Source organism: Amblyraja radiata, chromosome 8, assembly GCF_010909765.2.
Source record: "Amblyraja radiata isolate CabotCenter1 chromosome 8, sAmbRad1.1.pri, whole genome shotgun sequence".
In the NCBI taxonomy this organism is placed as follows: Eukaryota; Metazoa; Chordata; class Chondrichthyes; order Rajiformes; family Rajidae; genus Amblyraja; species Amblyraja radiata.
In genome coordinates, this window is record NC_045963.1 from 18,279,451 (window position 1) to 18,306,615 (window position 27,165).

Here is a 27,165-nt window from a genome sequence, read left to right on the forward strand (position 1 = left end):
ATGTGGAGTGGATTCCGCTGCATCACAAACTACAAAGGGAAAAACTGGAGCACTGTTCAACCTAACGCATCACTCCCGGACACCATTAACACCATTTACGCCCGGTTCGATGCAGACAACACAGAGCCCACCATGAGTCCACAGGTGTGCAGGGGGACTACCACACTGACCCTACAAACAGCAGACGTGAGGCGGTCCTTCAAAAAGGTCAATGACCGCAAAGCTCCAGGGCCGGGTGGTATTCCAGGGCGGGCTCTCAGGGAGTGCGCTGAGCAACTGGCAGAGGTGTTCATCAACATCTTCAATCTCTCCCTGAGTCAGTCTGTGGTTCCCACTCCCTTCAAAGCATCCATCATTGTTCCTGTTCCAAAGAAACCATTAACCTCCTGTTTAAATGACTACCGTCCTGTAGGACTGACATCAGTCATCATGAAGTGCTTTGAGCGACTCGTCAAAACTCACATGTGCTCCTCTCTCCCTGACACCTTGGACCCTCTTCAGCTTGCATATAGACCAAACAGGGCCACGGAAGATGCCATCGCCATGACAACACACACTGCGCTCACCAACCTGGACAAAGGGAACTACATATGTGAGAATGCTCTTTATTTACTACAGCTCGGCATTCAACACTGTCATTCCCCCAAAACCCGTCCCCAAGCTCCTTGATCTTGGACTGGAGACCTCCATCTGCGGCTGGATATTCGACTTCCTGACGGGCAGGCCCTAGGTGGTGAGAATTGGCAGCCACACCTCTTCCTCACTGATCCTCAACACAGGCGCACCACAGGGCTGTGTGCTCAGTCCTCTCCTGTACTCCCTGTTCATGCACGACTGTACTGCTAAGCACAGCTCCAACATCATCTTAAAGTTTGCAGATGACACGACCATCCTGGGCCTCATCACAGACAACAATGAGATGGCCTATAGAGAGGAGGTAAAGGCACTAAACAGCTGGTGCCAGGAAAATAACCTCTCTCTCAATGTCAGCAAAACTAAAGAGATGATCGTGGACTACAGGAGACAGCAGGTGAGTGGAACCTCCCCATCCACATCGGTGATGCTGAGGTTGAAAGGGTCAGCAGCTTCAAGTTCCTCGGTGTGCACATCACTGAGGACCTCTCTTGGACATTGCACACGGGCACAATAACAAAGAAAGCCCGCCAGCGGCTCTTTTTCCTGAGAAGATTGAGGAAGTTTGGCATGAACGCCAGCATCCTCACAAACTTCTACAGTTGCACCATTGAGAGTCTGCTGACGGGCTGCATCACAGTCTGGTACGGGAACTGTTCTGCCCACAGCCGCAAATCACTACAGACAGTGGTGAAGGCGGCACAGCACATCATTGGTAACTGTCTCCCGGCCATTCACAACATTTTCCACCGGCGGTGCCTGCGGAAGGCACACAGCATCATCAAGGACCACAGCTACTCAGCGCGCAGACTGTTTTCCTTGTTACCGTCAGGCAGACGATACAGGAGCAGGGCTGCATGTACCACCAGACTTAAGAACAGTTTTTATCATCAGGCCATCAGGCTTCTGAACTCAAAAACACATTTCACATCATATATGTTGATTATTTTATTATTGTCTTTTTACCTTACCAACGTCATTTTTATCTTATTTTATCCATGTAATATTATTGCTGAAGTGACCCGTTGTCTTGTCAAACACATTTCATTGTACCGTTGACCATGTGTTAACCTACATATGACAAATAAAACTGAATTGAATTGAATTAAATCAAGCAGTTGTCTTTACAGCCTGAAAAGGTTCCTGGCAGAATACTAAATCGGAGAAAAGTAGTGAAGTCATTATTGTTAGTGGTAGAGCAGACATAGTTGGAGTAGGAGAACTGGAGAGTTCAGGAAGATTGTGATAGGGGCTCAAAGTAATTGCTTCAATGTCCTCTACATTCACTGGAGAAAGACTCATCCACGGCTGGATTTCATACAAGCGATGTGACAAACAGCTGATGCTGTTAAGAGAGGTCATGGAATCATACAGCAGAAATACAGGCCCACCAAGTGACCATCATGTACCCATTTACATTTATCTTATATTTTGGTCTCCCCACATTCCCATCAACTCCCCACATATTCTGCCACTCGTACATACTAGGGACAAATCCAAATGGCTAATTAACCTGCACTTCTTTGGAAAGTGGGAGGAATTTGGAGCAGCCTATCCACACAGACAGCAGCGAAGGTTGGGATCAAACCTGGGTCACTGACAGCAGCTCTACTAACTTGGTTATTGTACTGGCTTCTGCTGAACAAACAAGGTTGGAGAAGTGTTATCAGCATGGATCTTTCCAAGATCTCGTTCAGTCCTCATTGTCTCTGTGAGGAGGGCCGGCCTTAGGAGGTGCGAGGCCCAATTGGGAACAATTTTGGTGAGCGCCAGGTTCCCAGCCAAGGTCTGTAGATTCATAGAAATATAATTAAAGTCAATTATAGACTTTATATCTCTATGGTAGAAAGGAAAGTAATCAAAATGTGCGCTTAAAAAATGCCTGCGACTTAATGGACCAAACAGATCTAAGCTACATTTTAATATAAAATTGCATACATGTAAATCTACAAGTAACAAACAAAATGTTTAGATCATCTCTGAAAAGTACATAGTTACAATACCACTTGTTTTAGTGACTGTGAAATGGAAAAAAAAGTAATTTAATTAAATAGATCCTGGAAAACCAATAACCATTGGTGAAAAACCAGCCCAGGCATTACATTTTGGGCTTCAGCCCCATCCTACCCTTTGGGCTTCTACCCCATCCTAACTTAGTTGTGTGTGTTAATTGTCTGTGCGTGATGTGTGTGTGGGAGGGAAGGAGGGGAGGGAGGGAGGGAGTGAAGGGAGGAAGGACAGAAGGGAGGGAGGGAAGTAGAGAAAGGAGGGAGGGAAGGAGCGAAAGAAGGGATGGAGCGAATGAGATAAGGGAAAAGAGAGAGGGAGGGAGGGAAGGAGAGAAGGGAGGGAGGGAAGAAGGGAAGGAGAGAAGGGAGGGAGAGGGCCTGCGGCGGGAGCGGATGCCGGGGTCCGGGCGGACGGGTGTGAGCTGAGGCTGAGGTTTGTAAATGTTGCTCCAACCCCCAGCCCGGCCCTCCCTGTATTGTCGGGGCTGTGTGCGTGAAGCACGGCGACTGGAGGGGTGACAGCGCTGCCCCGGGATCATGAGGGAACGACCAATCTCCCCCTTTCCCCCTTCTCCCTCATAGCCCCCTCCCCGACTACCCCTTTCTTCCCCCTCCACCCCCCTACACTCTCTCCGCCCCTCTCTCCCCCCGCCACCCGGGGTAGATCTACCCGAGCCGAGAGTAGATTACTCTGGCGCGGGGCCCAATTGGGAGCAATCGGTCCAATCAGCTTAAGGCCGGCCCTGTCTGTGAGTCACACTGCTTTCCTGTCAGACAGTGACCATAGCTCATGATGTCAGTACGGGAGGACAAAGTGGAAATCAATAAAAGGGTAGCATGAACAAGGATTAGGAATTTTGGGATGACGATATTGGATTTGTCCACTTTTCTTCTAGTTGGAAGACAAACCATTTCAAATAGTGTGTCGACATGCAATATAACTTTAATGTGTCTAAAAGCAGAATGATCCATAAAAGCTGAATTGATGGCAACGCTGTTGCCCAGAGTAGGTGAATCAAGGACCAGAGGGCGTAGGTTTATGGTGAAGGGGAAACGATTTAATCGTAATCTGAGCGGTAACTTTTTCACACAAAGGGTGGTGGGGGTATGGAACAAGCTGCCAGATTAAGTTGTTGAGGCAGGGACTATCGCAATGTTTAAGAAACAGTTGGACAGGTACATCGATAGGACAGGTTTGGAGGGATATGTACCAAATGCGGGCAGGTGGGACTGAGATATGTTGGTCGGTGTGGGCAAACTGGGCTGAAGGACCTGTTTCCACGCTGTATCACTCTGTTACAATATTGCACACAGAGATCACAAATAATTAACTCCCCTACTAAATAAATGATTTACCAAGTCTGCTTAGTCTGGCTTTGGTAAAATGATAGCGGTTCCCAAATGGATTAATGCTGTTGTCCAGCATGATCGGAAATAAGCACCCACCCTGAATGTCCTTGGGAAACTGGTGCAAACTACTATTTGGATACTATGATGAACATTTTGCAATGCTGCTAGATAATGCATTCCAGGAAACTACCAGCAAGTTAAGAAACAGCAATATATTTCCAAATCAGTATGGTGCTTGTCCGGAAGAGGAACTTACATGGAGAGATCCATGTTGATGTTTCCAAAGGTCTACCGTCAATGTTTATTATAAAGGTGCTGGAGTTAGTTTGTAGAAGGTAGTCACTGCAAGCACAGTCTATTCCCAGTGAAGAAGAGTGTATTTTGACTTTGCTGGACGGTGTGCAGATCAAAGATGTGGCATTGATTTGGGTGGTTTCCAACCCCTTCAGTGTTGTTGAAACTGCACTCACCTACATTATTCCAATTCCCTCCTGTCTCTTGCTTTCTAATTGCAGACGGGCTTGGCAATGCAGGAGAATGAGGTATACCATTCCATTGATTGAACTCCCTTTGAAAAATCATTTTAGAAGAAATTGAATCTGCGAAATCATCATCAAATAATCCTTCTTCTAACATCATGATAAATAAAACAGATAAAGTGGCTAAAGATGGTTTGGCCCGGTACACTGGCTGAAGTTCCCTGCGGCATTATTCCGATTCTGAAATGACTATCCACCATATTCCCTGATGCAAATTGTGGGAAGAGTTTCCAGCTTCATTCTCATTTCAAGCTTGTACCTTGCGTGGAGTTTTGGACATGTAACCAAGAATGAGAGCACGTATGAAAGAGCAGTAAAAGAGAGGAGACACAAAATGCTGGAGTAACTCAGAGGATCAGGCAGCAAGTCTGGAGAAAAGGAGGTGGGTCAGAACCCTTCTTCAGACTGAAAGTAGTGGGGGGGGGGGGGCAGATAAACTAGAGGCGAGAAAAGGCTAGAACAAATCAGGGCCAGCTACAGATGACCCCAGGAAAGGTGGAGCCCATAATGCTTGGGGAAGGTATGATAACAAGGGGATACAACCAGCGGACCAGGTAGGACTACTGGTAGGACAACTAACTAAGGTTGGGGAGCAAGGGGAAGAGGAATGCAAGAGTTACTTGTTCATACCGCTGGGTTGTAATGTGCAGGAAAGAACTGCAGATGCTGGTTTAAATCAAAGGGAGAAACAAAGTCTGAAGGGTCTGGATTCAAAACATTGCCCATTCCTTCTCTCCATAGATGCTGCCTGTCCCGCTGTTACTCCAGCATTTTGTGTCTACCCGCTAGGTTGTAAGCGAAATATGAGGAGCTGTTCCTCCAATTTGCATGGAAAGAGAAAGCACGCAAGAGGGTCATGATAACATTATATAGAGTGATGTGTTACTGTCAGCATTGCTGTGCCAGGAACATGAGGAGAAACCTCCCTGCTGCCGTACACTGCATTGTTGGAGGCACCAGGAATTTGGCACCAAACTCTCACCACCCCATTGCTGTGTGCTAGTGGACTGCAAACCTGCTTCCAACCCTTGTTCTCCAATGGTACTCCAGCAACTATGAACAGCCTATGACTCAGTTTTCAGAGATTGAGATGAGGTTGCACTCATGGTTGCACTCTGGCCAGCATGGAGAGTGTGGACCAGTGTTTTGGTTTGACAGCTCTATGGCTGCTCTATCTGTTAGATCAGAATCAGAATAGTTTATTGTCATTTGATCATAAGTTCAAACAAAATTACGTTTCTGCAGTCATAATACAAACAAAAAAAACAAAACACACAATTACACACAAACATCCATCACAGTGAATCCCCAAACACCTCCTCACTGTGATGGAAGGCAAAAGTCGTATCTCTTCCCCATTCCTCTCCCGCAGTCAAGCAGCCAAACTACTGCATCGAGCTGATCGAGGCTCCTGATGTTAAATGATAGAGCCCCCGGCGGGCGATGGTAAGTCCCGCGGCCGTTAAAGCCGCGCTGGGCGATGTAAGGCCCCGCTCCGGCTCAATTTAAACCCCTCGATTGGGCGGGCGAAGTTTGCCCTTGCAGGGGCTCCGAAAAACGGCCTCCCACCAGGGACCCGCGAGCTGCCGATGTTACCGTCCACAGGACCTGCAGCCAAAGCCTCCGAGCTCCGGTCGGGTCGCAGCCGCGCGCCACCACAGCTCTCCGCAGTCCGAAGTCGGCCAGCTCCACGATGGTGTCCGCAGGCCCAGCGACTGGAGCACCAGGTCGATTCCGCCGGCTCCACGATGTTAGGCCCCAACGACAACGGAGACTCGACAAGGAAAAAGTCGGGCCTCCCTACAGGGAAGAGATTACAAGTCCCCCCCCCCCCCACATACACACAGCTAAAAATAATATACAAACTAAAACCAAGATATACACTTAACAAAAAGGAAAAAAAAACAGACGCTGCCATCTTGTCCCTGCACAGAATCTCTTGTCCAGAGTAAGAGAATCGAGGACCAGACGACATATGTTCAAGGTAAAGGAGAAAAGATTTAATACGAATCTGAAGGATAACATTTTCACACAAAGGATGGTGGACGTATGGATCAAGCTGCCAGAGGAGGTAGTTGAGGCAGGGACTATCCAGACGTTTAAGAAACACGTTAAACAGGTACATGGATAGGATGGGTTTGGAGGGATATGAACCAAACACGGGCAGGTGTGACTACACGGGCAGTCACTCTCACACAGACACACCCTCACTCTCTCTCTCTCTCACACACACACTCAGTCACACAGACAGACCCCCTCACTGACTCTCACACACAGACAGACCCCCTCACTGACTCTCACACACAGACAGACCCTCGCTCTCACACACACACAGAAACACTCACTCACACACAGACAGACCCTCACTCAGTCTCACACACACATACAGGTGTGACTAGGGTAGCTGGGACATGTTGGCCGGTGTGGGCAAGTTGGGCCGAGGGGCCTGTTCCCACACTGTATCACTCTATGACTCTGTGACAGGTTGCCCGGGACCCACCAACAAACTCCCAGCACAGATTATCAGAGAGGAGGAAGCTGCTGCCTCCCCCTGTCTGTTCTTGTCCATTGAGCCTGTTACCACAGGGAAGCCTCTGGTCTTGGGGAAACCTCACAGGCAGTCAAAGAAAAGGGGAAGAAAGCCATCTCCATCACATCCAACACAACATCCCGCGGCTGGGGCCTGGGTCGGCGGCTGGAGAGAGGCCCAGCGACAGCGGAGACACCCGACCCGACCCGGCCCGGCGCAGTGATCAATGATGGCGCCGACCAAAGATCTTTGATCGCAAGCAAAGATCTTATAGCGGAGCAAGATATGCTACTCCTGCGAAATGCAATGGGCTGACGCAAAGATCCTATAGCGGAGCATCTTTGGGCTGACGTGTAGTACGCTATGGAGGGGATCATGGGCATTTTTCCACGCCCATTTTAGTAACCTGAGCCTACCTGACCCTGACCCGACCCTGACCTGACCCGACCCGACTCGCTCACGTTTGCGTGAGAGTAACCCATCTTGCTCCGCTATAGGATCTTTGATCGCAAGCTCCGCTCCTAGCGACCTCAGGCTCCGCCCCCAGGTGATTGACAGTCCGTCAGTGATCACAAGCCCCGCCCACCGATTACCACATGTGGGCCCCGCCCCCTGATGATTGACAACCCACCCGCCAGTGATCACAAGCCCCGCCCACCGATGACCACACGTGGCTCCGTCCCCAGGTGATTGACAACCTACCCGCCAGTCATCGCAGGCCCGCCCACCGATGACCACACGTGGCTCCGCCCCCAAGTGATTGACAACCCACCCGCCAGTGATCGCAAGCCCCGCCCACCGACGACCACAGGTGGCTCCGCCCCCCTGATGATTGACAACCCATCCGCCAGTGATCGCAAGCCCCGCCCAGCGACGACCACATGTGGCTCCGCCCCCCTGATGATTGACAACCCACCCGCCAGTGATCGCAGGCCCCGCCTCAGGGGTGGGCGTCCCCGTACACGAGGCCCCGTCCCGGGTGATTGGCAGGCGCCTCCGCTCCGCTCCGCCCCGCCCCCAGTGGTCACAGGCCCCGCAGCAGTGCGGGCGGTGGCGCCGCCGGCCGGAGAGTGGCTGCGGCCGGTAGGAAGGGGACGGGTAACCGAGGGCGGGGGCACCGTCCGGACGCGCCTGAGTCGGGGTGGGGGAAAACCGCGATCCTCCCTCCGATCCTTTCCCCCCCCGACACGGCCGGTCCGACTCTCTGTGGAAGGTGCTAGGCCAGAGCCTCGGCCCCTGGTGCAATCCGGCGGCCTGGGCCGAGAACCGGGCCCTCGGTAGAGGTGGTGCGTGATGGCGCCTCTCCCTGGAGGCCAGAGGGTCCCCTCTCCTCACTCTCTCTCACACAGACATACCCTCACACAGAAACACTCACTCTCTCACACACACACACTCAGTCACACACACAGAAACACTCACTCACACACAGACAGACCCTCACTCAGTCACACACATACACATACAGGTGTGACTAGGGTAGCTGGGACATGTTGGCCGGTGTGGGCAAGTTGGGCCGAGGGCTCTCACACACACACATACAGACCCTCGCTCTCTCTCACACACACACAGAAACACTCACTCTCACACACAGACAGACCCTCACTCAGTCACACACACACAAAGACCCACACACATAGACCCTCACTCACACAGAAACTCACTCTCACACAGACACACTCACTCACACAAACACTCACTCTCTCACAGTCACTCACCCACTCAGTCACACCCCTCATTGAGACAGACACACTCATACACAGGCACACTCCCCCACTCAATCACATTCACACACAGACACACTCACACACAGACACTCACTTTGACTCACACAGACACAATCACACCCACTCACTCGCAGAGCAACTCACACTCGCCCACTCTCTCGCACACAGTCACTCGCTCTCCTGCGCAACCCCCACAAATTTCACTCAGCTGCAGTAGACAGGTCTGTGGCCATAGCATCTTGCTATGTCAAAAACATTGGTGTAGGTAAAGTACATTGCAACTGCATTATCAAAAAAAGATCAATGCCGTGCAGAGGATGGAGAGAGTGATCATAACAGTACTCTAAAGTGTACTGGTTTGTGCATTCAAATGATCTTGGCCCTGTTGAAGTGATCTATTCAAATACAAATACAAAGTGTTAGAGTAACTCAACGGGTCAGGCAGCATCTGTGGAGGGAATGGAAAGTATTGGGTTGTGACCCCTCCACAGATGCTGACTGACCTACTGAGTTACTCCAGCACATTGTGTTTTGCTTAAAATTCCAGTACCTACAGCTCCTTGTGTCTCCATGTTCAGTCTGCTCTGTAGGTGGCTTGATGTCTGAAATTCGCACAGAATCCCTGTTTTGCAAAGCTGCTGCTGTGCATTGTGGAATATTGTGCTGGTGCATTTTGTACTCAAATTGTGAAGTTCCAATTTATGTGAAGATTTATTAATAACATAATTTCTGTAGTTTATCATGGAAGATCGGATGGAGAGCAGCAGAAAGATAAAGCAGAACCCAAGCACATCCTCAATGGAAGAAAAAAGAAGAGACACAGGTACTGGTTGTTCTGTTAATGCTAGAGATAAGGTTCCGCATGGTAGGCTGTTCTGGAAGATTAGATCGCTTGGGATCCAAGGAGAGATGGCTGAATGGTTAGAAAATTGGCTTTATGGAAGATAGTAGAAGCCTGTGACTAACTAGTGTAGTGGCCCAGGTTTCGGTGCTGGACCTGTCACAGTTTGTCATCTATATCAATGATTTGGATGAGAACGTGCATGGCAAGATTAGTAAGTTTACTGATGGTACAAAATGGGTGGTTTTGTAGATAGTAATAATAATAATAATAATAATATATCTTTTATTGTCATTGCACGTCAGTGCAACGAGATTTAGTGTGCAGCTCCACTGATGTACAAGAAAGGTAAATAAATACAATACATAAATAAACAAGCTGAATTGATTGACGTGACCATCTGAGGGAGACTGTCCAAAGGGGGTGGGTGGGGGGGCACTCATTAGGGCCGGTTCAGAGCCGCTATAGCTCTTGGGATGAAACTGTTCCTGAGTCTGGAGGTTCGGGCGTAGAAGGCCTTGTAACGTCTGCCGGAGGGAAGTAGTTGAAACAGACCGTGGCAGGGGTGTGATGAGTCCTTATGGATGCTGAGGGCCTTCCTGAGGCACCGCGTGTGGTAGATGCCCTCCAAGGCTGGTAGCTCTGTCCCGATGATCCTCTGCGCTCTGTTGACGACGCGCTGAAGAGCTCTCCTCTCCGCCTCCGTGCAGCTGAGATACCACACAGAGATGCCATACGTTAGTATGCTCTCTGTGGTGCAGCGGTAGAACGTTGTCAGCAGCTGTTGGGGCAGACCAGTCTGTTGGGGCAGACCAGACCAGTGAAGATGGTTGTGAAAAATTGCAGCAGGATCTTGATCGATTGGCCAGGTCGGCTGAGGAGTGGTTGATGGAATTTAATAGAGAAATGAGAGGTGTTGTATTTTGGAAGTCTAGCATGGGCAGGACCTACACAGTGAATGGCAGGACTCTGGGGAGTGTGCAGGGCTCGAAATTAACGGCTGCCCAGGTGCCAATGGCCACCTAAAGTCCCGCCGGGCAACCTAAATGCAGTGCCATTTTGCCCGGCTTGGCAGGCACCCGGGACACCTATCGTTCAACTCTGAGCTGGGTCCCCTCTCTATCTCTCTCTCTCTCTCTGTCACTCTCCGTCTCCGCCCGCCATCCGTATCCGTGTCCGGGCCGCCGGTTCTCCACTCTCCACCTGCTCCTCATCAACCGGCACTGTCGGGCGCCTTGCACATGCGCACTGCCACGGCCTGCACATCCTCCCCTGAACATGCGCACAACCACGGCCAGCACATCAGCCGTAGTTGTGCGCATGTGTCGCCTTGCACATGCCCACTGCCACTGTAACATTATTTAGTTATGTTAAAGTGTGTTTTTTTGTGTTTTTTTTGTGTTTTTATGTGGGGGAAGAGGGTACGGTGCGGGGGATACCGTTCTTCAGCGGCTTCCTGGTGAGGACGCGACTATTATTCGAGTCGCGTCCTCGCCCCCCCCAGCGGCCTACCTACTGGATTGGCGCGGCCTTTCCTGCCGTGATCGACCGGAGCTCCAGCAGCGGCGGGACAGCGCTGAAACATCACGGGGCTGGCGATGCCTTACCGGGGGTCGCCGTCTGGAGCCCGGAGTGCTGGGCCTGCGGCACCGACATCCTGGAGCTGCGGTTTGCGGGCTCCCTACGCGGGCGGCGCTGATGGACAGCGCGGAGTCCTGCGACTCTGCCCGGCTCGGGAGCTGCGGACTCCGCCTGCGGGAGGCGGCTGATTGGGAGGTCCGGGCCGCTGAGGAGGATGTTCACCGTCGGGGTTCGGCGTCGGCGTTCCACCAGCCCGGCGAGAGGGCCTGAACATCGGGCCACCCGGGGCGGCGACTGCGGGTGCTAGGAAGGCCTCGACCACGAGTGAACATCTGGGAAGAACGGAGGGGAGGCTGGCTGGACTATGGTGCCTTCCTCACCTTGGTGCCACTGTGTTATGTTGTGTCGTGGACTTTCAGTGTTTGTGCTTTTTTTTTAATTCTATTTTATTTTTAATATGTTTTATTATTTATTATTATTTATTTATTTTTATGATACTGCCTGTAAGGGAAATTCATTTTGTTGTCTCTAACTGAGACAATGACAATAAATTTGAATACAATACAATACAACTGGTCGGCGCCGGGCACTTTCTCCCTCCCTTTGCATTGTGGGAGATCTGGCCGCAATTGCTGTCCGATCGCCACCTCGCCGCGACCACTGAAAACCAACGCAGATTCACTCCCTGGAGCTGGAGTAACTCCCTGGAGTAACTCTTGCTTCTTGGTTTCCTGGTCCTCCAAAAATATTCCAAATGGAATTTAAACTGGAGTGGATCCTTCACCACCAAACTCCAAACTCTGAATAATAACGGCCTATTGCACTTTATCTGTTTATTTATTGTGCATATATATGGTCTATGGTATATAGACGCACTTAACTTTTACCTCCTGTTATGTATTATGTTTACATATTCTGTTGTGCTGCAGCAAGCAAGAATTTCATTGCCCTATCTGGGACACATGACAATAAAACTCTCTTGACTCTTGACTTAGACTTAAGTAAAAAAGGGTTCTTGGGGGAAAAAAGAACTACCTTAAATTTAGTTGTGTCTGGTTGGGTAACTATGGTAGGGTGAAGACAATTCCATGCTTTAATTGTGCGGGGGAATTCCATGGAGCAGCCAGCATCTCTGGATAGAAGAAATTGGATGATGTTTCGGGTTGAGATCCTTCTTTAGATTTCCTCTGGTTTTAATGTTTTTAGTTTAATTTAAAGATACAGCGTGGAAACAGGCCCTTCGGCCCACCGAGTCCATGCCGACCACCGATCACCCGTACACTAGTTCTATCCCACGCATGAGCGACGTAAGTCAAGAGTGTTTTATTCTCTCACGTCCCAGTTAGAACAATGAAATCCTTACTTGCAGCAGCACAACAGAATATGTAAACATAGTACTCTGTAAACAATGTTATAAACGAGAAAACAAAATATATGACTATGTGTGTGTATGTATATATATATATATATATATATAAATAAATAAATATATGTGTGTGTGTGTGTGTGTATAATATATATATACCCACACACACAATTTCCCTCCTGCGATTAATAAAGTTATATCGTAAGGTATCGTATGTGTAGGAAGGAACTGCAGATGCTAGCTTAAACTGAAGATAGACACAAAAAGCTAGAGTAACTCAACAGGTCAGACAGAATCTCTGGACAAAAGGAAAATATGTTTTGGGTTGGGTCTTAAAAAGGTTCCTGCACACCTTTGGAATGTGGAAGGTATCAAGAGCACCCAGAGAAAACCCATGCGATCAAAGGGAAAAGAAGCCAACTCCATACAGACAACACCCATATTCAGGATAAATTCCGGGTCTCTGGCATTTTTAGGAAGCAACCTTATGGCCAATGTACTGCCCCATAGTCTTGAACTGAATTAAAACATACAGTAGCTGTAAAGAGGGACATAGCGTCACTTAGAGATTTAAGACTGAAAATGGATAGTTTCTTTTTTTTTAGTAACCGGGGGGGGGGGGGGGTGCAGAGGAAAGGAAGAGGCGGAGACAGTGGGCTGAGGGAGAGCTGGGAAGGGGAGGAGAAAGCAGGGACTACCTGAAATTGGAGAAGTCAATGTTCATACCGCTGGGGTGTAAACTGCCCAGGCGAAATATGAGGTGCTGCTCCTCCAATTTACGGTGGGCCTCACTCTGGCCATGGAGGAGGGCCAGGACAGAAAGGTCGGATTCGGAATGGGAGGAGGAGTTGAAATTCAGAGCCACTGGGAGATCAGGTTGGTTATTGCGAACCGAGCGGAGGTGTTGGGCGAAGCGATTGTCAAGCCTACGCTTGGTCTCACCAATGTAGAGCAGTTGACACCTAGAGCAGTGGATGCAATAGATGAGGTTGGAGGTGGTGCAGGTGAACCTCTGCCGCACCTGGAAAGACTGCTTGGATCCTTGAATGGACTCAAGTGGGGAGGTAATGCGACAAGTGTAGCATTTCCTGCGGTTGCAAGCGAAAGTGCCAGGAGAGGGGGTGGTTTGAGTTGGAAGGCACGAATTGACCAGGGAGTTACGGAGGGAGCGGTCTCTGCAGAAAGCTGACAGGAGAGGAGATGGGAAGATGTGGCCAGTGGTGGGATCTCGTTGGTAGACAAAAAAGCTGGAGAAAATCAGCGGGTGAGGTAGCATCTATGGAGTGAAGGAATAGGCGACGTTTCGGGTCGAGATCCTTCTTCAGACTGATGTTGGTGGGGGGGGAGATTCGGAATGGGAGGGGGAGTTGAAGTGCTGAGCCACTGGGAGATCAGGTTGGTTATTGCGAACTGAGTGGAGGTGTTGTGCGAAGCGAACGCCAAGCCTGTGCTTGGTCTCACCGAGGTTGATCATACGCTGAATAATCCAACCACATTTTTGTTTGGAACGCGGAAAGAAATAATAGAAATTGCATTAATTGCAACGTGTAAAAAGAGTTGAGATACTGTATATACTGTATTATAATTTTGCTGCATGTCATTGTGGTATATATCATGTCTTGATTGGTGAATATGTTTAGTTTGTGACTTTATTTGAAGTAGAAATAATATGTGAAAGCTTCAATGAACATAATTCCGACTGGTAACTACGCACTTCGTCCGAGCACATTATCGCACGTGTCATGCAAGCCGTCTTAATGACCACCTAAGCTGTCATTTGGCAACCTAAAAAGCTGCCTAGGTTGCCCGACTGGAAACAGAAAAAAAGTTGAGAGCCCTGGTGTGGTAGAGCAGAGGGATCTAGGAGTGTAGGTGCATGGTTTCTTGAAGGTAGAGTCGCAGGTAGATAGGTTGGTCAAAAAGACTTTTGGGACATTGTCCTTCATCAGTCACAGTATAGAGTATAGAAGTTGAAAAGTCATGTTGCAGTTATATAAGATGTTGGTGATGCCACATTTCGAGTATTGTGTTCAGTTCTGGGCACCATGTTATTAGAAAGATGTTGTCAAGCTGGAAAGGGTACAGAGAAGATTTACAAGGATGTTCCTCGGACTTGAGGCTCTGAGCTATAGGAAGAGGTTGAGTAGGCTGGGACTGTATTCCTTGGAGCACATGAGGATGAGGGTTGATTTTATAAAGCTGTATAAAATTGTGAGAGTAATAGATTGGGTAGATGCTCGGAGTCTCTTGCCCAGAGTAGATGAATCGAGGACCAGAGGACATAGGTTTATGGAGAATAGCAAAAGATTTAATAGGAATCTGAGGGGCAACATTTCACAGTTAGTGGTGGGGGTATGGAACTGTTAATCCTGGGCAGATTGTAGAGGCTAGGACTTTAATCTTAAGGGCTGCTGGGAGACTTGGTCAATTTGGAATTGCTCTCTCCAGAACTGGGGCAAGCTGCAGAGAGGTGCCAGTTTGTCTAGAGCCTAGATACAAGCTGCAGGAAAAGAATAAGAACATCTGCAGACCCTGTCAATTAGGTGCAAAATGCATAGAATGGGTTGGATGACTGCAAACCAGACATATAACTTGTAAATAATTGTAAATAATGTTGCAGAGTTCTACTTTGCCGAGTGTTGATTGGATGAGGTATTGAGCCTTGTCTGGGTTTCTTGCAGATCAGGGTAAATGTTGCTAAGTTTGCTTCCCGTGAGAAGCCCTGTTTGAATACAATGTATTAACTGCTGTATTATTGGGTTAGGGAAATGTCTATTATTTATGGGGTTAATCGATATCGGTAATTGGATTGTAAAGAGACCACCCCCATGTGGTTCCCGGGACCTATAAAATTCCGCTGCCACGAGGTCCCGCATCGAACTTCTTTGAGAACGCTTGGGACTGCGTGACCTTCTGGCGTGTCTCTGTTTGAGCGAGGCCTAGAGGGTTTGATCAGGCAGATATGAGGCTCAAACCCGCGGTGGTTAGGTACAGTGTTGGGAACTGTAATTGTGATTTGTTAAAATAAAGATTAGTTGATCAAGTGCTTGATTCAGTGTTTTTTGACTGAAACTAGACTGGGGGAAAGCTTAGAACGAGCAATTTACAGAACAAGCTACTGGAGGTGGTAGTTGAGGTAGGGTTAACCAACGTTAAGAAACAGTTAAACAGGCACATAAATAGGACAGGTTTGGAGGGATATGGGCCAAACACGGGCAATTGGGACTAGTGTAGCTTGGACATATTGGCCGGTGTGGCATGTTGGGCCCGAGGGCCTGTTTCCACGCTGTTTCATTCTATGACTCTGGAGACCTTAATTTGATCACATAAGGATAGTTCAAACAATTTCCAATGCCATTTCATGAAATTTCATGACCCACTTAAATAAACTAAAAGGTATGGTGTCAGGATCTTGAAACTCAATAACTTGGCTTTGTAGGATTCCCTCTCATTTATTCACCGGAATCTACACCAGATTTTCGGATTATGCCTGCTTCTAAAAATAGGAATATGAATGGCCTTGATAATCTTTTGATCCCCAATCTTCCATTCAACAGCAAGATAGCCAAAATAAAAGCAGAAAAATACTCAAATCTGAGCAGAACTGGCAGCATCTCAGGCTGGTGAAAAGAAAACTTACCATATGACCTTTTTTTTGCCTTAATTCCTGCTATCTCTTTATGTGGATTGTCCTCAATTGTTAGACTGTGGTCATGTGAAGCATCTTAAGCATTTTGTCAGTTCAAAGGCACATTGGTGCAAATTGTTGATACTTCAATGGAAATGACACAAAATCCTTATTTCAAGCACGTTTGCTTGCTTGTCAATAGCTTATTGTATTTTATGATATTGAGTCATACTGTTCTGGACACCTGCTGAATGAATTTGTCTCATTTAGTCAAGTGTTAATGGAAGTAGATGGTTAAATGATTAGGTATCAGCATCCAGTAATTGTTAAAATAAAACATAGGAGCACTTCAAATTTAGAAGATGAATTATTAATGATTAGAGTCATAAAGTCACCGAAACAGGCCTTTTGGTTTAACATGCCCATGCCGTCCAAGATGCCCACATCTACTCTGTCCCGTTCGCTCCATATCCCTCTAAACCTGTCCTATCAATGTGCCTGTCCAGATGTCTATTAAACGTTATAGTACCTGCCTCAACTACCTCTTCTGGCAGCATATTCCATATACCCACCATCTTCTATGTGAAAAAGTTGCTACTCAGGTTCATATTAAATCTTTCCCCTCTCGCCTAACTTCTCTGCATTAAACTCCATTAGCCATTCCAGCTGATCAAGATCTTCTGGAATTTTTTTTATTCTAACTATTGACATGATAATAAAAAGGCTGATATTGTTTGTGAAATGGTATTCACAAGAATAAGGGGTAGGCCATTTAGAACGGAGATGAGGAAAAACTTTTCACCAAAGAGTTGTGAATCTGTGGAATTCTCTGCCTCAGAAGGCAGTGGAGGCCAATTCTCAGGATGCTTTCAAGAGAGAGCTAGATAGAGCTCTTAAAGATAGTGGAGGATATGGTGAGAAGGCAGGAACGGGGTACTGAATGTAGATGATCAGCCATGATCACAGTGAATGGCGGTGCTGGCTCGAAGGGCCGAATGGCCTACTGCACCTATTGTCTATTGTCTAAATATGCTAATTATCTTTTATGAAGGAAAAGATAAAAGAAAAAGGAAACGGAGTAGAAGTAGATCTTCTTCTGTGACTTCAACAACTTCTTCGTCATCCTCATCATCGAATTCATCATCAAGTTTGTCATCATCCTCATCGTCTTCAAAAAGCCGAAACAGATCAAGCAGTAGAGGTGAGTATGCAAAACATTATTCCTGGATGAAATTTACACTGACATCCCAGAGCAAACCTGACCTCACCCTACGGGTGGAGGAAGGAACTGCAGATGCTGGTTTATACCGAAGATGGACACATCAATGCTGACTCAGCGCGTCAGGCAGCATCTCTGGTGGAAAGAAATAGGTGAGCCTTTGGGGCGGAACCCTTCTTCTTCTACCCTGTCAAATCCTCCAAATCTGAAGAAGGGTTCTGACCAAAAACGTTGTCTATTATGTTTCTCCGGAGATGCTGCCTGACCCGCTGAGTTACTACAGCATTTTGTGTCTCACCCTATCGGTGCTGTTTCCTTTGTCCTATGTAATTCCACTCCCCTCACCACCACCACTGCAAATTAAAACTAACCTAGCCTCTTTCCCAGCCCTAACAAAGAGTCAACTATTTGAAATGTTAAATTTTCTTTCCAATGATGCAGCCTGATCTGTGGAATCATTTCAGTGGTTTTTTTGTTTTTATGTCAAATCTGATGTTGCTTTCCCTTTTGTTAAAGTCAAGACAGATCTTTTAGATCAGTTGTCCGTTACCAATCATGTATCCCTTTATTTCCTCCAGTCCCCAAAAATCATTTTGATTTGGGTCTTTAATTTACTTATGGTTACTGTGCATCCTCTGCCTTCGAGAATGCCTAAGTTTTACAACCTCTAGTAAATAAATGTATTTCTCTCCACTTTAAATAACTGATCCCTTATCCCAAATCCATGCTTCCCTATTGTAGACATTCTAGCAAAGGGAGAAAAGTTCTAATTTTCTACCTTGTCAAATCCTCCCAGTAAAATGCGTGGGAAAAAATTGCAGATGCTGGTTTAAACTGAAGATAGACACAAAAAGCTGGAGTACCTCAGCTTCTGGAGAGAAGGAATGGGTGACGTTTCGGGTCGAGACCCTTCTTCAGACTGGAATCCTCGACCGAAACATCACCCAATCCTTCTCTCCAGAGATGCTGCGTGTTCCACTGAGTTACTTCAACTTTTTGTGTCTCTCTCCAAGTAAAATATTTATGTTCCCCATACTCAGTAATTTGTTATTTTTGGTTGTTTGTCATCTTTCATTCATCTTTACAATATCCTACTCTTTTTCTAATGTCTTTAAGTTTATTCTCTCCATGGTTCCTAGAATTGTATGTTGCACTTCAGTTGATGATTAGCCTGTGTGATTCTTTACTTTTATATTCAGTTTTCTGTTTATAAACCTCAAATAACCTCATTCAAAGGTTTTGGGGAAATACTGAAAATATTTTTTTACATGGGACACAAATGTCACTTTGCTCATATGCAGTATTCAATATTTTGCCATATATTACAAAATGAAATGAGCATTAGCTTAACATAAAACTGCAGTTGATAGATTTTAATTTTTCATTGTTGTGCATTTATGCAGCATTGCCAAAACAGCTTGAAACTGAGACCTGATCAGGAATTAAATATGAATGTTAGAAGATCGCTTATTTTATTTTGGGCTCAACTTTGTACTACATTTTCTCACAAATCAGTGTGACGATCCTGTCCCTTTGTGATACATGTCCAGGATGATTAGAGTGCATAGTGCAAAAGAAGGCTGGACAGCATTTGGATTGATGTATTATTTTGATCATGTGTTGAGCTAGACTGATGGTGAATCTGATCATTTGGGTCCAGTTGCAGTTGAGTGGCCCTCTTCCTTCTCATCCATATCTCTGAATAAGACAGCAACTTTTGCAAACCATATGGACAAGAAGTGAGCAATCGGGTAGAAGTGCAAATTAAAAAATCAGAGAACTTGAAAAAGTGCAGTGGAAGGAAAGGCGTGTAAGAAGCTGAGGTGGAGGATCAAGCACAGGCTTGGCGATCGTTTCGCTGTGCACCTCCACTCAGTCCGCCTAAACCTATCTGATCTCCAGGTTGAAGAAGTATCTCGACCCGAAACGTCATCCATTCCTTCTCTCCAGAGACGCTGCCTGTCCCGCTAAGTTACTCCAGCATTTTGTGTATGTTCTATGAAGTTTTTGATCAGAAATCAAAATGTTTGCAGAAGTGTTTTATCATTTTTATCAACACTTGTATCAATTCTTTCTCTAGAAGCATTGTTGGGTGTTTTGCAAATGATCTTTTAATGGTTTGAACGAAACGAGAAAAAAATTGAAATTTGATAAATTCTCCTTCAAAACAATAAAAAACAGATGCTTTTTAAACAGATTTCTTTTAAGAGGTTGGCATGTTTAAATATTGAACACAATTTACCACACATTACTTTTGTCTGATCCTATAACTGCTTTGACAGAATCACAGAAAAAATCAAAAATTAAAAAAAAGAAGAAAGAAAAACAGCATAAAAAGGTGAAGAATTTTATTTTTCATTTTTAAATATTTACAAGAAAATGACGGATGAGCTAAATACAATATTTTAATACATAGCTGCCAATTCAATTCATGAAAAATCATTATCTTAGTTTTATCTACAATGTGCTTCATTTTAGAGAGGCAAAAAGGAGAAAAAGAAAAAGCAAAAGAAGAAAAAGAATGCATCTTCGGGGCCTGTTCAGATTTCTAAGGTAATTCAGCATTCAGTTGATAAATTTAAAACATTTCGAACAAAGCCGTAACAGCTAATTCACTTTGTTAAAAAGAATAGTAAGATATTGGCACTTTTGCATAATTTCCATTAACTAAGCACATCACATATTAAAGCAGTTAATTAACATTTGTACATCTGATGTAAAAATATATATCGCCATCTCTCTTACAGTGGGTATGTTACATGTTATCAGTAGTGTAGAATATTTCCCAAAATGACACTTTTAGATCAATAATGGTGTACATGGTCACAGCAAAGAGATTCCACCTTGAAATGCCAATCTGTACTATTCTATAACTGTTCCCTGTCAGTAATCAAATATTATTTTTTGAGTATGTACAGACACTCCCCAACTTGCATTCTGTAACCCCTTACATGAATCAGATTTTATGCAAGTTGTAATTTCCTTAAAACTAGGTAGAAACAAAGAACTGCTGATGATGATTAATACACAAAACAACACAGAATGCTGGAGCAACTCGGCAGGTCATGTAGCCTCTCTGGAAAACATGGAAAGGTGATGTTTCTGATCCGAACCCTTCTTCGGACAGGGTCTTGACCCGAAAGGTCACCTATCCATGTTCTCCAAAGAAGTGCTGTCAGCCAGAGGCTACAATGTGAGCCGCAGCAACAGCTGCATCAACCTGACAGTGCGGCAGCTGGTGAAGAAGGGCCGGTTGGTGCACCTTGTGGAAGATGTCGGCTTTCTGCTGCAAGTTGCTTGCCTTCCCAGTGTCGCACCAACAGTGACCAAAGCTGTAAGAGCAGCAAGCCCGGGCGACACTTCTATATATGAAGCAGATGGGAAGTCCTCGCTCTTCTCCTGTTGCAATATCGCAGGTCATTCTGGAAACAGAACTGCCTACTATTAATTGTTTACACAAGTGTGAGTTAATGTAAGTCACTTATATCTAACTTTAAGTAAAACCCTTTTATTGGTTGATAACAATGGAACATTATCTCAAAATTGAACCTTGTCTTTGGGAGCGAAGTTAGAAGTTTCTGTCACCTGCAGAGGATAGTCAAGATGATTTGTGTAATGGCCAGTAGTGGGTAAATTCATTTAATTTGAGATTGATTATTAAAAATCTGGAGGAAAAAAAATAACGGTGAGAAGATGGGTATGCGAGTTTTGGTAGCAGATCTGTCCTGATTGAGTGATGGAGCATGTGTAAATGTCTAAGAGAACAATGCACACAAAAAAATCATAAAGGAAGCATTTTAAAGAGGCTAAGGGTTTAACACGTGGGACATACAGTTAATATTTTAAAGTTATGCATTTTTGAGCCACAATCAAGTGTCGTCTTAATATTCCCAATTTGTAGCAGATACTTTCCTATAGATTTGAATTTCAAAAATAAATTGTTTGCAGACAACTGAAGGGATTTTGGACAAGACATTGTTCAGACATGGGAAGTTATTAAACTTATGGACGTGTGTTTTTTTTTTTAAGTGATGTGAGATGAGCACAGTATAGGGCAAGAAGGTAATCCATGTAAGAGTGGGGAAAACATCAATAAATATAAAATGGAAAGAAAAATATGCAGAGTTGGAAAGAAGAAAATTAAAAATGTACTTTGAAGTATCTCTTACATTTGGGTTAACTTTTACTTATTTTCAGCTGCAGGTTAACTTTTTAAAATTGCAGAATGCTTATGAGGCGATTCTTACAAATAGTTTTGTTCTAGCCATTCTTGACGAGAATAGTTAATAAAAATTAAGAATTTAATAATTGAAAGAAAATCAGCAGTTCATGTAAATGAGATGGACGAAACTAAGGTTGCTAAATTTGCAAGTGACACAAGGTAGGTTAGAAAGTATGTTGTGGAGAGGTCATCGGGCTACAAATGAATACAAGGATACATGCGTGGGCAAAGATTTGACAGGTGAAATCTGTGGCAAATGTCATTGTTTATTTTGACAAGATAGCCAGCATGTATGTGGGGAGAAATAATGTTAACATTTCAAGTCAATGACCTTTGATCAGCACAATTCCTGACCTGTGTATTTCTAGTCTTAGAAACATAGAAAAATAGGTGCAGTAGGCCATTCGGCCCTTTGAGCCAGCACTGCCATTCAATATGATCATGACTGATCATCTAAAATCTGTACCCCGTTCCTACTTTTTCCCCATATCCCTTGATTCCTTTAGCCCTAAGAGCTAAATCTAACTCTCTTTTGAAAACATCCAGTGAATTGGCCTCCACTGCCTTCTGTGGCAGAGAATTCCACAGATTCACAACTCTCTGGGTGAAGAGGTTTTTCTGCATCTGTCCTAAATGACCTACCCCTTATTCTTAAACTGTGACTGTTCGTAAACTGGTTCTGGACTCTCCCATCATTGGGAATTTTTTTCCTGCATCTAGCCTGTCCAATTAAGAATGTTATATGTTTCTATAAGATCCCCTCATCCTTCCAAATATCACTGAATACAAGCCCAGTCGACCTATTCTTTCATCATGTGCGAGTCCCAACATCCCGGGAATTAACCCGGTGAACCTACGCTGCTCAATAGCAATAATGTCCTTCCTCAAATTAGACCAAAATTGCACACATGTGCGGTCTCTCCAGGGCCCTGTACAATTGAGTAGGACCTCCTTGCTCCTAAACTCAAATCCTCGTGCAATGAAGGCCAACATGCCATTAGCTTTCTTCACTGCCTGCTTTATCTGCATGCTTACTTTCAGTGACTGATGTACAAGCACACCCTGGTCTCCTTGCACATCCCCGTTTCCTAATCTGACACCATTCAGATAATAATCTGCCTTCCTGTTCTTGCCACCAAAGTGGATAACCTCACATTTATCCACATTATACTGCATCTGCCCACTCACCCATCCTATCCAAGTCACCCTGCAGCCTCATAGCATCCTCATCGCAGCTCACATTGCCACCCAGCTTTGTGTCATCCGCAAACTTGGAGATGTCTAAATCGTCTAAATTGTTAATATATATTGTAAATAACGGGTCACTGCACTGAGCCTTGGGGCACCAATCTAGTCACTGCCTGCCATTCTGAAAAGGACCTGTTAATTCCTACTCTTTGCTTCCTGTCGGCCAACCAGTTCTCTATCCATGTCAATACCCTACCCCCAATACCACGTGCTCTAATTTTGCACACTAATCTCTTGTGTGGGACCTTGTCAAAGGCTTTTTGAAAGTCTAGATACACCACATCCACTGGCCCTACTTATCCATTCTACTTGTTACATCCTTAAAATTTCAGAAGATTAATCAAGCACGATTTCCCCTTCATAAATCCATGCTGCATTTGACCGATCCTGTCACTGCTTTCCAAATGCGCTGCTGTAACATCTTTAATAATCAACTCCAGCAGCTTCCCCACTACTGATGTAAGGCTTACGGGTCTATAATTCCCTTTTTTCCTCTTCTCCCTCTTTTCTTAAAAAGTAGGGTTACATTGGCTACCCTCCAGTCCACAGGAACTGATCCAGAGTCGAGAGAACATTCCTCATTACACAATACCCAGCCTTGGATGGCCTGTCCTCTAGTCGGTTCCTCTACATATTGGTTTAAAAAACTATCCCGTATACATTCCAGGAAATCCTCCTCCTCAGCGCTGCTGCCAATTTGGTTGGCCCAATCTATATGTAGATTAAAGTCACCCATGATAACTGCTATACCGTTGCTACACGCATCCCTAATTTCCTGCTTGATGCTATCCCCAACCTCCCTACTGCTGATTGGTGGTCTGTATACACCTCCAACAAGCATTTTCTGCTCTTGGCTATTTTGCAGTTCTACCCATACCGATTCTACAGCATCCAAGCTAATGTCTCTCCTTGCTATTTCATTTATATCCTCTTTAACCAGCAATGCCAACCCACCTCCTCTTACTTTCTGTCTATCCTTACTGAATATCGAATACCCTTTGCATGTCTAGCTCCCAGCCTTAGTCACCCTGGAGCCATGTCTCCATAATTCCAATGATATCATATTCCTTAACTACTAACTGCACATTCAATTCATCCACCTTATTACGAATGCTCCTCGCATTAAGGTGCAATGCTTTCTTTTTTAGTTTTTCTTATTTCCCTTCTACCTTTAGCTTCTGTCCTCCTTTTATGTCCCCCTGTCTCCTTGCATTGGTTCCCATCCCCCTGACCTGTTAGTTTAAACATGACCTTTCCTACACTCTCTTTCCTGTTAACTGCACGCATACGCTTCCACGTTGTTCACTCCAACCCCCCCACTGTTTAGTTTAAACCACCCGTGTAGCACTAGCAAACCTGACGGCCAGAATGTCGGTCCCCTTGCAATTAAGGTGCAACCCGTCCCTTTTGTACAGGTCACACCTGCCCCAGAAGAGATCCCAGTGGTCTAGATAGAAATCTAAATCCCTGCCCCCAGCACCAACTCCTCAGCCACACATTCAGATCCCCTATATGTGTGGCTGAGGAGCCCTAACACACCTTCCTCGAGTCCCTCCTGTCGCCACAGAATCTCCTGTCCGCACCTCTGCTAATTTTGGTCCTTGGCTGCCTCCATTGCCAGAGTGAGGCTTCACGCAAATGGGAAGAGCATCATCTCATATTCTACTTGCGTAACGTGCAACCCAGTGGTATGAACATAGAATTTCTCAATTTCAAGTAATACCCCTCCCCAGAGCGTACCTATCTCTCCCACCATTTCCCACCACCCCAGTCACCCCAGTCACCCTGCCCCTTTCCCCTCATGTATGGCCCTCTCCCATCCCTTTGTCCCATATTTCTATTTATCCACCTTCCCTGTCCCTTCCACACATATCCCTCACTCTGGTTTTACATTTAATTCCCTCTTTCCTTATTCCTTAATATTTCCTTATTAATTGGGTTTTGTTACTCTCTCCACCCATCACCAATCACCCACCTCACCTTAGTCCATTATTGCTTGCCAGGTTTTGCTTCTGGTCCCATTCCCAACTTTCTCTTCCCTGACTATCAGTACGGGGGTCCTGACCTGAAATGTTCTGTCCAACCCCTTCACAGAAGCTGCCTGACCCACTGAGTTTGTATTAACGTTTAAAAATTAAATTCCACCAAATTATATACAAATTTGAAAGGAATAATTCCAACAATTTGCAGATTCATCTACAGGCACAAGAGGGCGATCTGTGCATTGTTATTTTTACAGGGTATGGATTTGTGTTTACCAAAAATGTTCTCCTTACAGTTTCTGAAAGACCGTGACAAAAATGATAAATATAGCACGATTACAGGAAAGAAAATAAAAATGAAAGTTAAAAAGACCAAAGGTGATAAACAGGTATGTTATTTTTTTATGCTCTTAAAATTTGAAGGAAAGCAATATTTGTAAAACACTGTACAGCCTCTTACTTGATGTGTGTAAAGTATAAAAAGAAAGGGGGGAAAATTCATCCATTTCCTGCAATATAATTTAAATCATATTAAATTAGGAGTTCTCATGATATTCAATTATGTTCCACTATCATCAGGCACATCTGTGCAAATTTGGACCAGTTTGTTAAAGTTTTGATGTTCCTGTTTGTCTCCTCCAAGAGTTGTTAAATTTTGAACTCATCCTAAGAAATTGCTATGCCTTCTGTTAAACCATGTTGCCATTAAGTTTTTTGGTGCTTTCTGGAATGATTCTCCAGCTAAAGAAAAATGAAAGTATTCCTTTTGTCTCAATGGTTCCATTTAATAATCTATTAAAACAGATAACTTTTTCCTTTCCACAGCGAGACAGAAATCGAGCCGAACTCCTTCAATTCTTGAACTCTGCTATGTAGAGAAGATGTGCATCACTGGGAAATCTAAACCATGAAGGGAAGGCTCTAAACAGCATGGTCTTTGTCGGTGAAGGCTTTTGTGTCTGGTTGCACAGCTCAGGGAAAACCCCTTCAGAATCGAATGGAGGAGATTTTTCTATTCCAGCCATGAAGGTTTAAATCTGACAATGATTTTGAAAAACTTAACATAAAACAACCTAAACAAGACTGGTATCCTTCAGGATATTTCTCAACCTATTACCAAAGTAGCCATTTGGAAAAATAATTCTTAAGAGCTCGGATTGTTACGTTGCTTGGAAAATTGCCTTGTTGGACAGAATTTCGTATTTGGGCAATGTTTACAACATTTTATACATTCCAAGTTTCTGAGAAAATGCAAGGCACATTAATTTTAATAAAAAATTCAATGATAGAGGCATAGGATATTGTTTCTTAAATGATAACTATCCTATAAGGCTTAAATATTGTATTGAACTATCTTGTCGGATCCTTAAGAATAGAATACTTGCACTCGTAATTTGAGAATTGTCGGCATAAAATAAGATTATGGAAGTGAATATATCATTGTCACCCAGTTGGACAGAAACACACTGCACTTGGCCCCCACAGAGGTATTTTAAGTTAGACTCCTGCACTGAATGTATTTTGATTATTTGAAAACTATGCGGTGAAAAAACAAAGGAGGAATTAACTATCATGTGGACGATCGTGCATAAGAGAATAATAGTATGTAAATCTGGATAGAACCCACAAATTAATTCCTTAGACTTGTGCATCTCTCATGCTTCATTGATTTATGTATGTACTCATCAGAAATGTTCCTGATTATGATTTGAAATTTGGTTTTACTTTTCCATTAATTATATAATGTTCAGGTAGCTCACATGTCAGTTGCTGTTATGAGGTTGATGACATCATGTACTGATGGAAATCTATATGCCTACATAAAAACAAAAGTTGAAAACTGCTGATTATTTTGATGTATTTTCAACTGTGAAATTAATTCCTAGGCCTAAAAGATAATGCTCACTGGTTGGTTTAGCTTAGTCACATTTGTTTTTAGATGCCTTTTGTTTAGATGCCACTCATCTTTTTTCCCTCTGTATACATGAGGTTGTACAAAATTCTTGTCTGCGTTCATTTTCAACAAACTTCCCTCGTCTGTCTCCTCTATGGATTTTGGACACACATTGGTTCCTGGTTAACCAAGATCTTAATCTGAAATTTTCATCTTGGAATTTCCTTGAGCCTTCCTACCCTACAAGACGTGGCATGTTCCATTTCTGACTTATTGAGCATACCCAGATGTAACCATTCCACCTTTGGCAACTGTGGCTTAAGCTGGTCTTCACTTACAAATTCCCTCCCTAGATGTACAACTCTTTTATTTTCACCCTCCCTTCTATCTTGTTGATTA

The 27,165-nt window shown here is 44.9% G+C and overlaps 1 protein-coding gene across 1 annotated transcript; it reads left to right on the forward strand.

The window, feature by feature from the left end:
- LOC116976472 (uncharacterized protein DDB_G0271670-like) lies at positions 1-26,717 on the forward strand. The gene is made up of 9 exons (XM_033026365.1): positions 1-592; positions 8,052-8,144; positions 9,521-9,608; positions 16,131-16,192; positions 17,253-17,402; positions 19,703-19,758; positions 19,899-19,973; positions 25,169-25,261; positions 25,698-26,717. The coding sequence occupies exons 1-9, from the start codon at positions 1-3 to the stop codon at positions 25,746-25,748; spliced, it is 1,260 nt and encodes a 419-aa protein (XP_032882256.1). The 3' UTR covers positions 25,749-26,717.
- Positions 26,718-27,165: the final 448 nt, after the last annotated feature.

Bases quoted from the DNA above. Each gene is read 5' to 3' on its own strand.
- LOC116976472 (XM_033026365.1), top strand. From the start codon at position 1: ATGTGGAGTGGATTCCGCTGCATCACAAACTACAAAGGGAAAAACTGG. The intron at 19,974-25,168 runs GTAATTCAGCAT...TTCTCCTTACAG, and splicing joins GGCCTGTTCAGATTTCTAAG to TTTCTGAAAGACCGTGACAA. The intron at 25,262-25,697 runs GTATGTTATTTT...TCCTTTCCACAG, and splicing joins AGACCAAAGGTGATAAACAG to CGAGACAGAAATCGAGCCGA.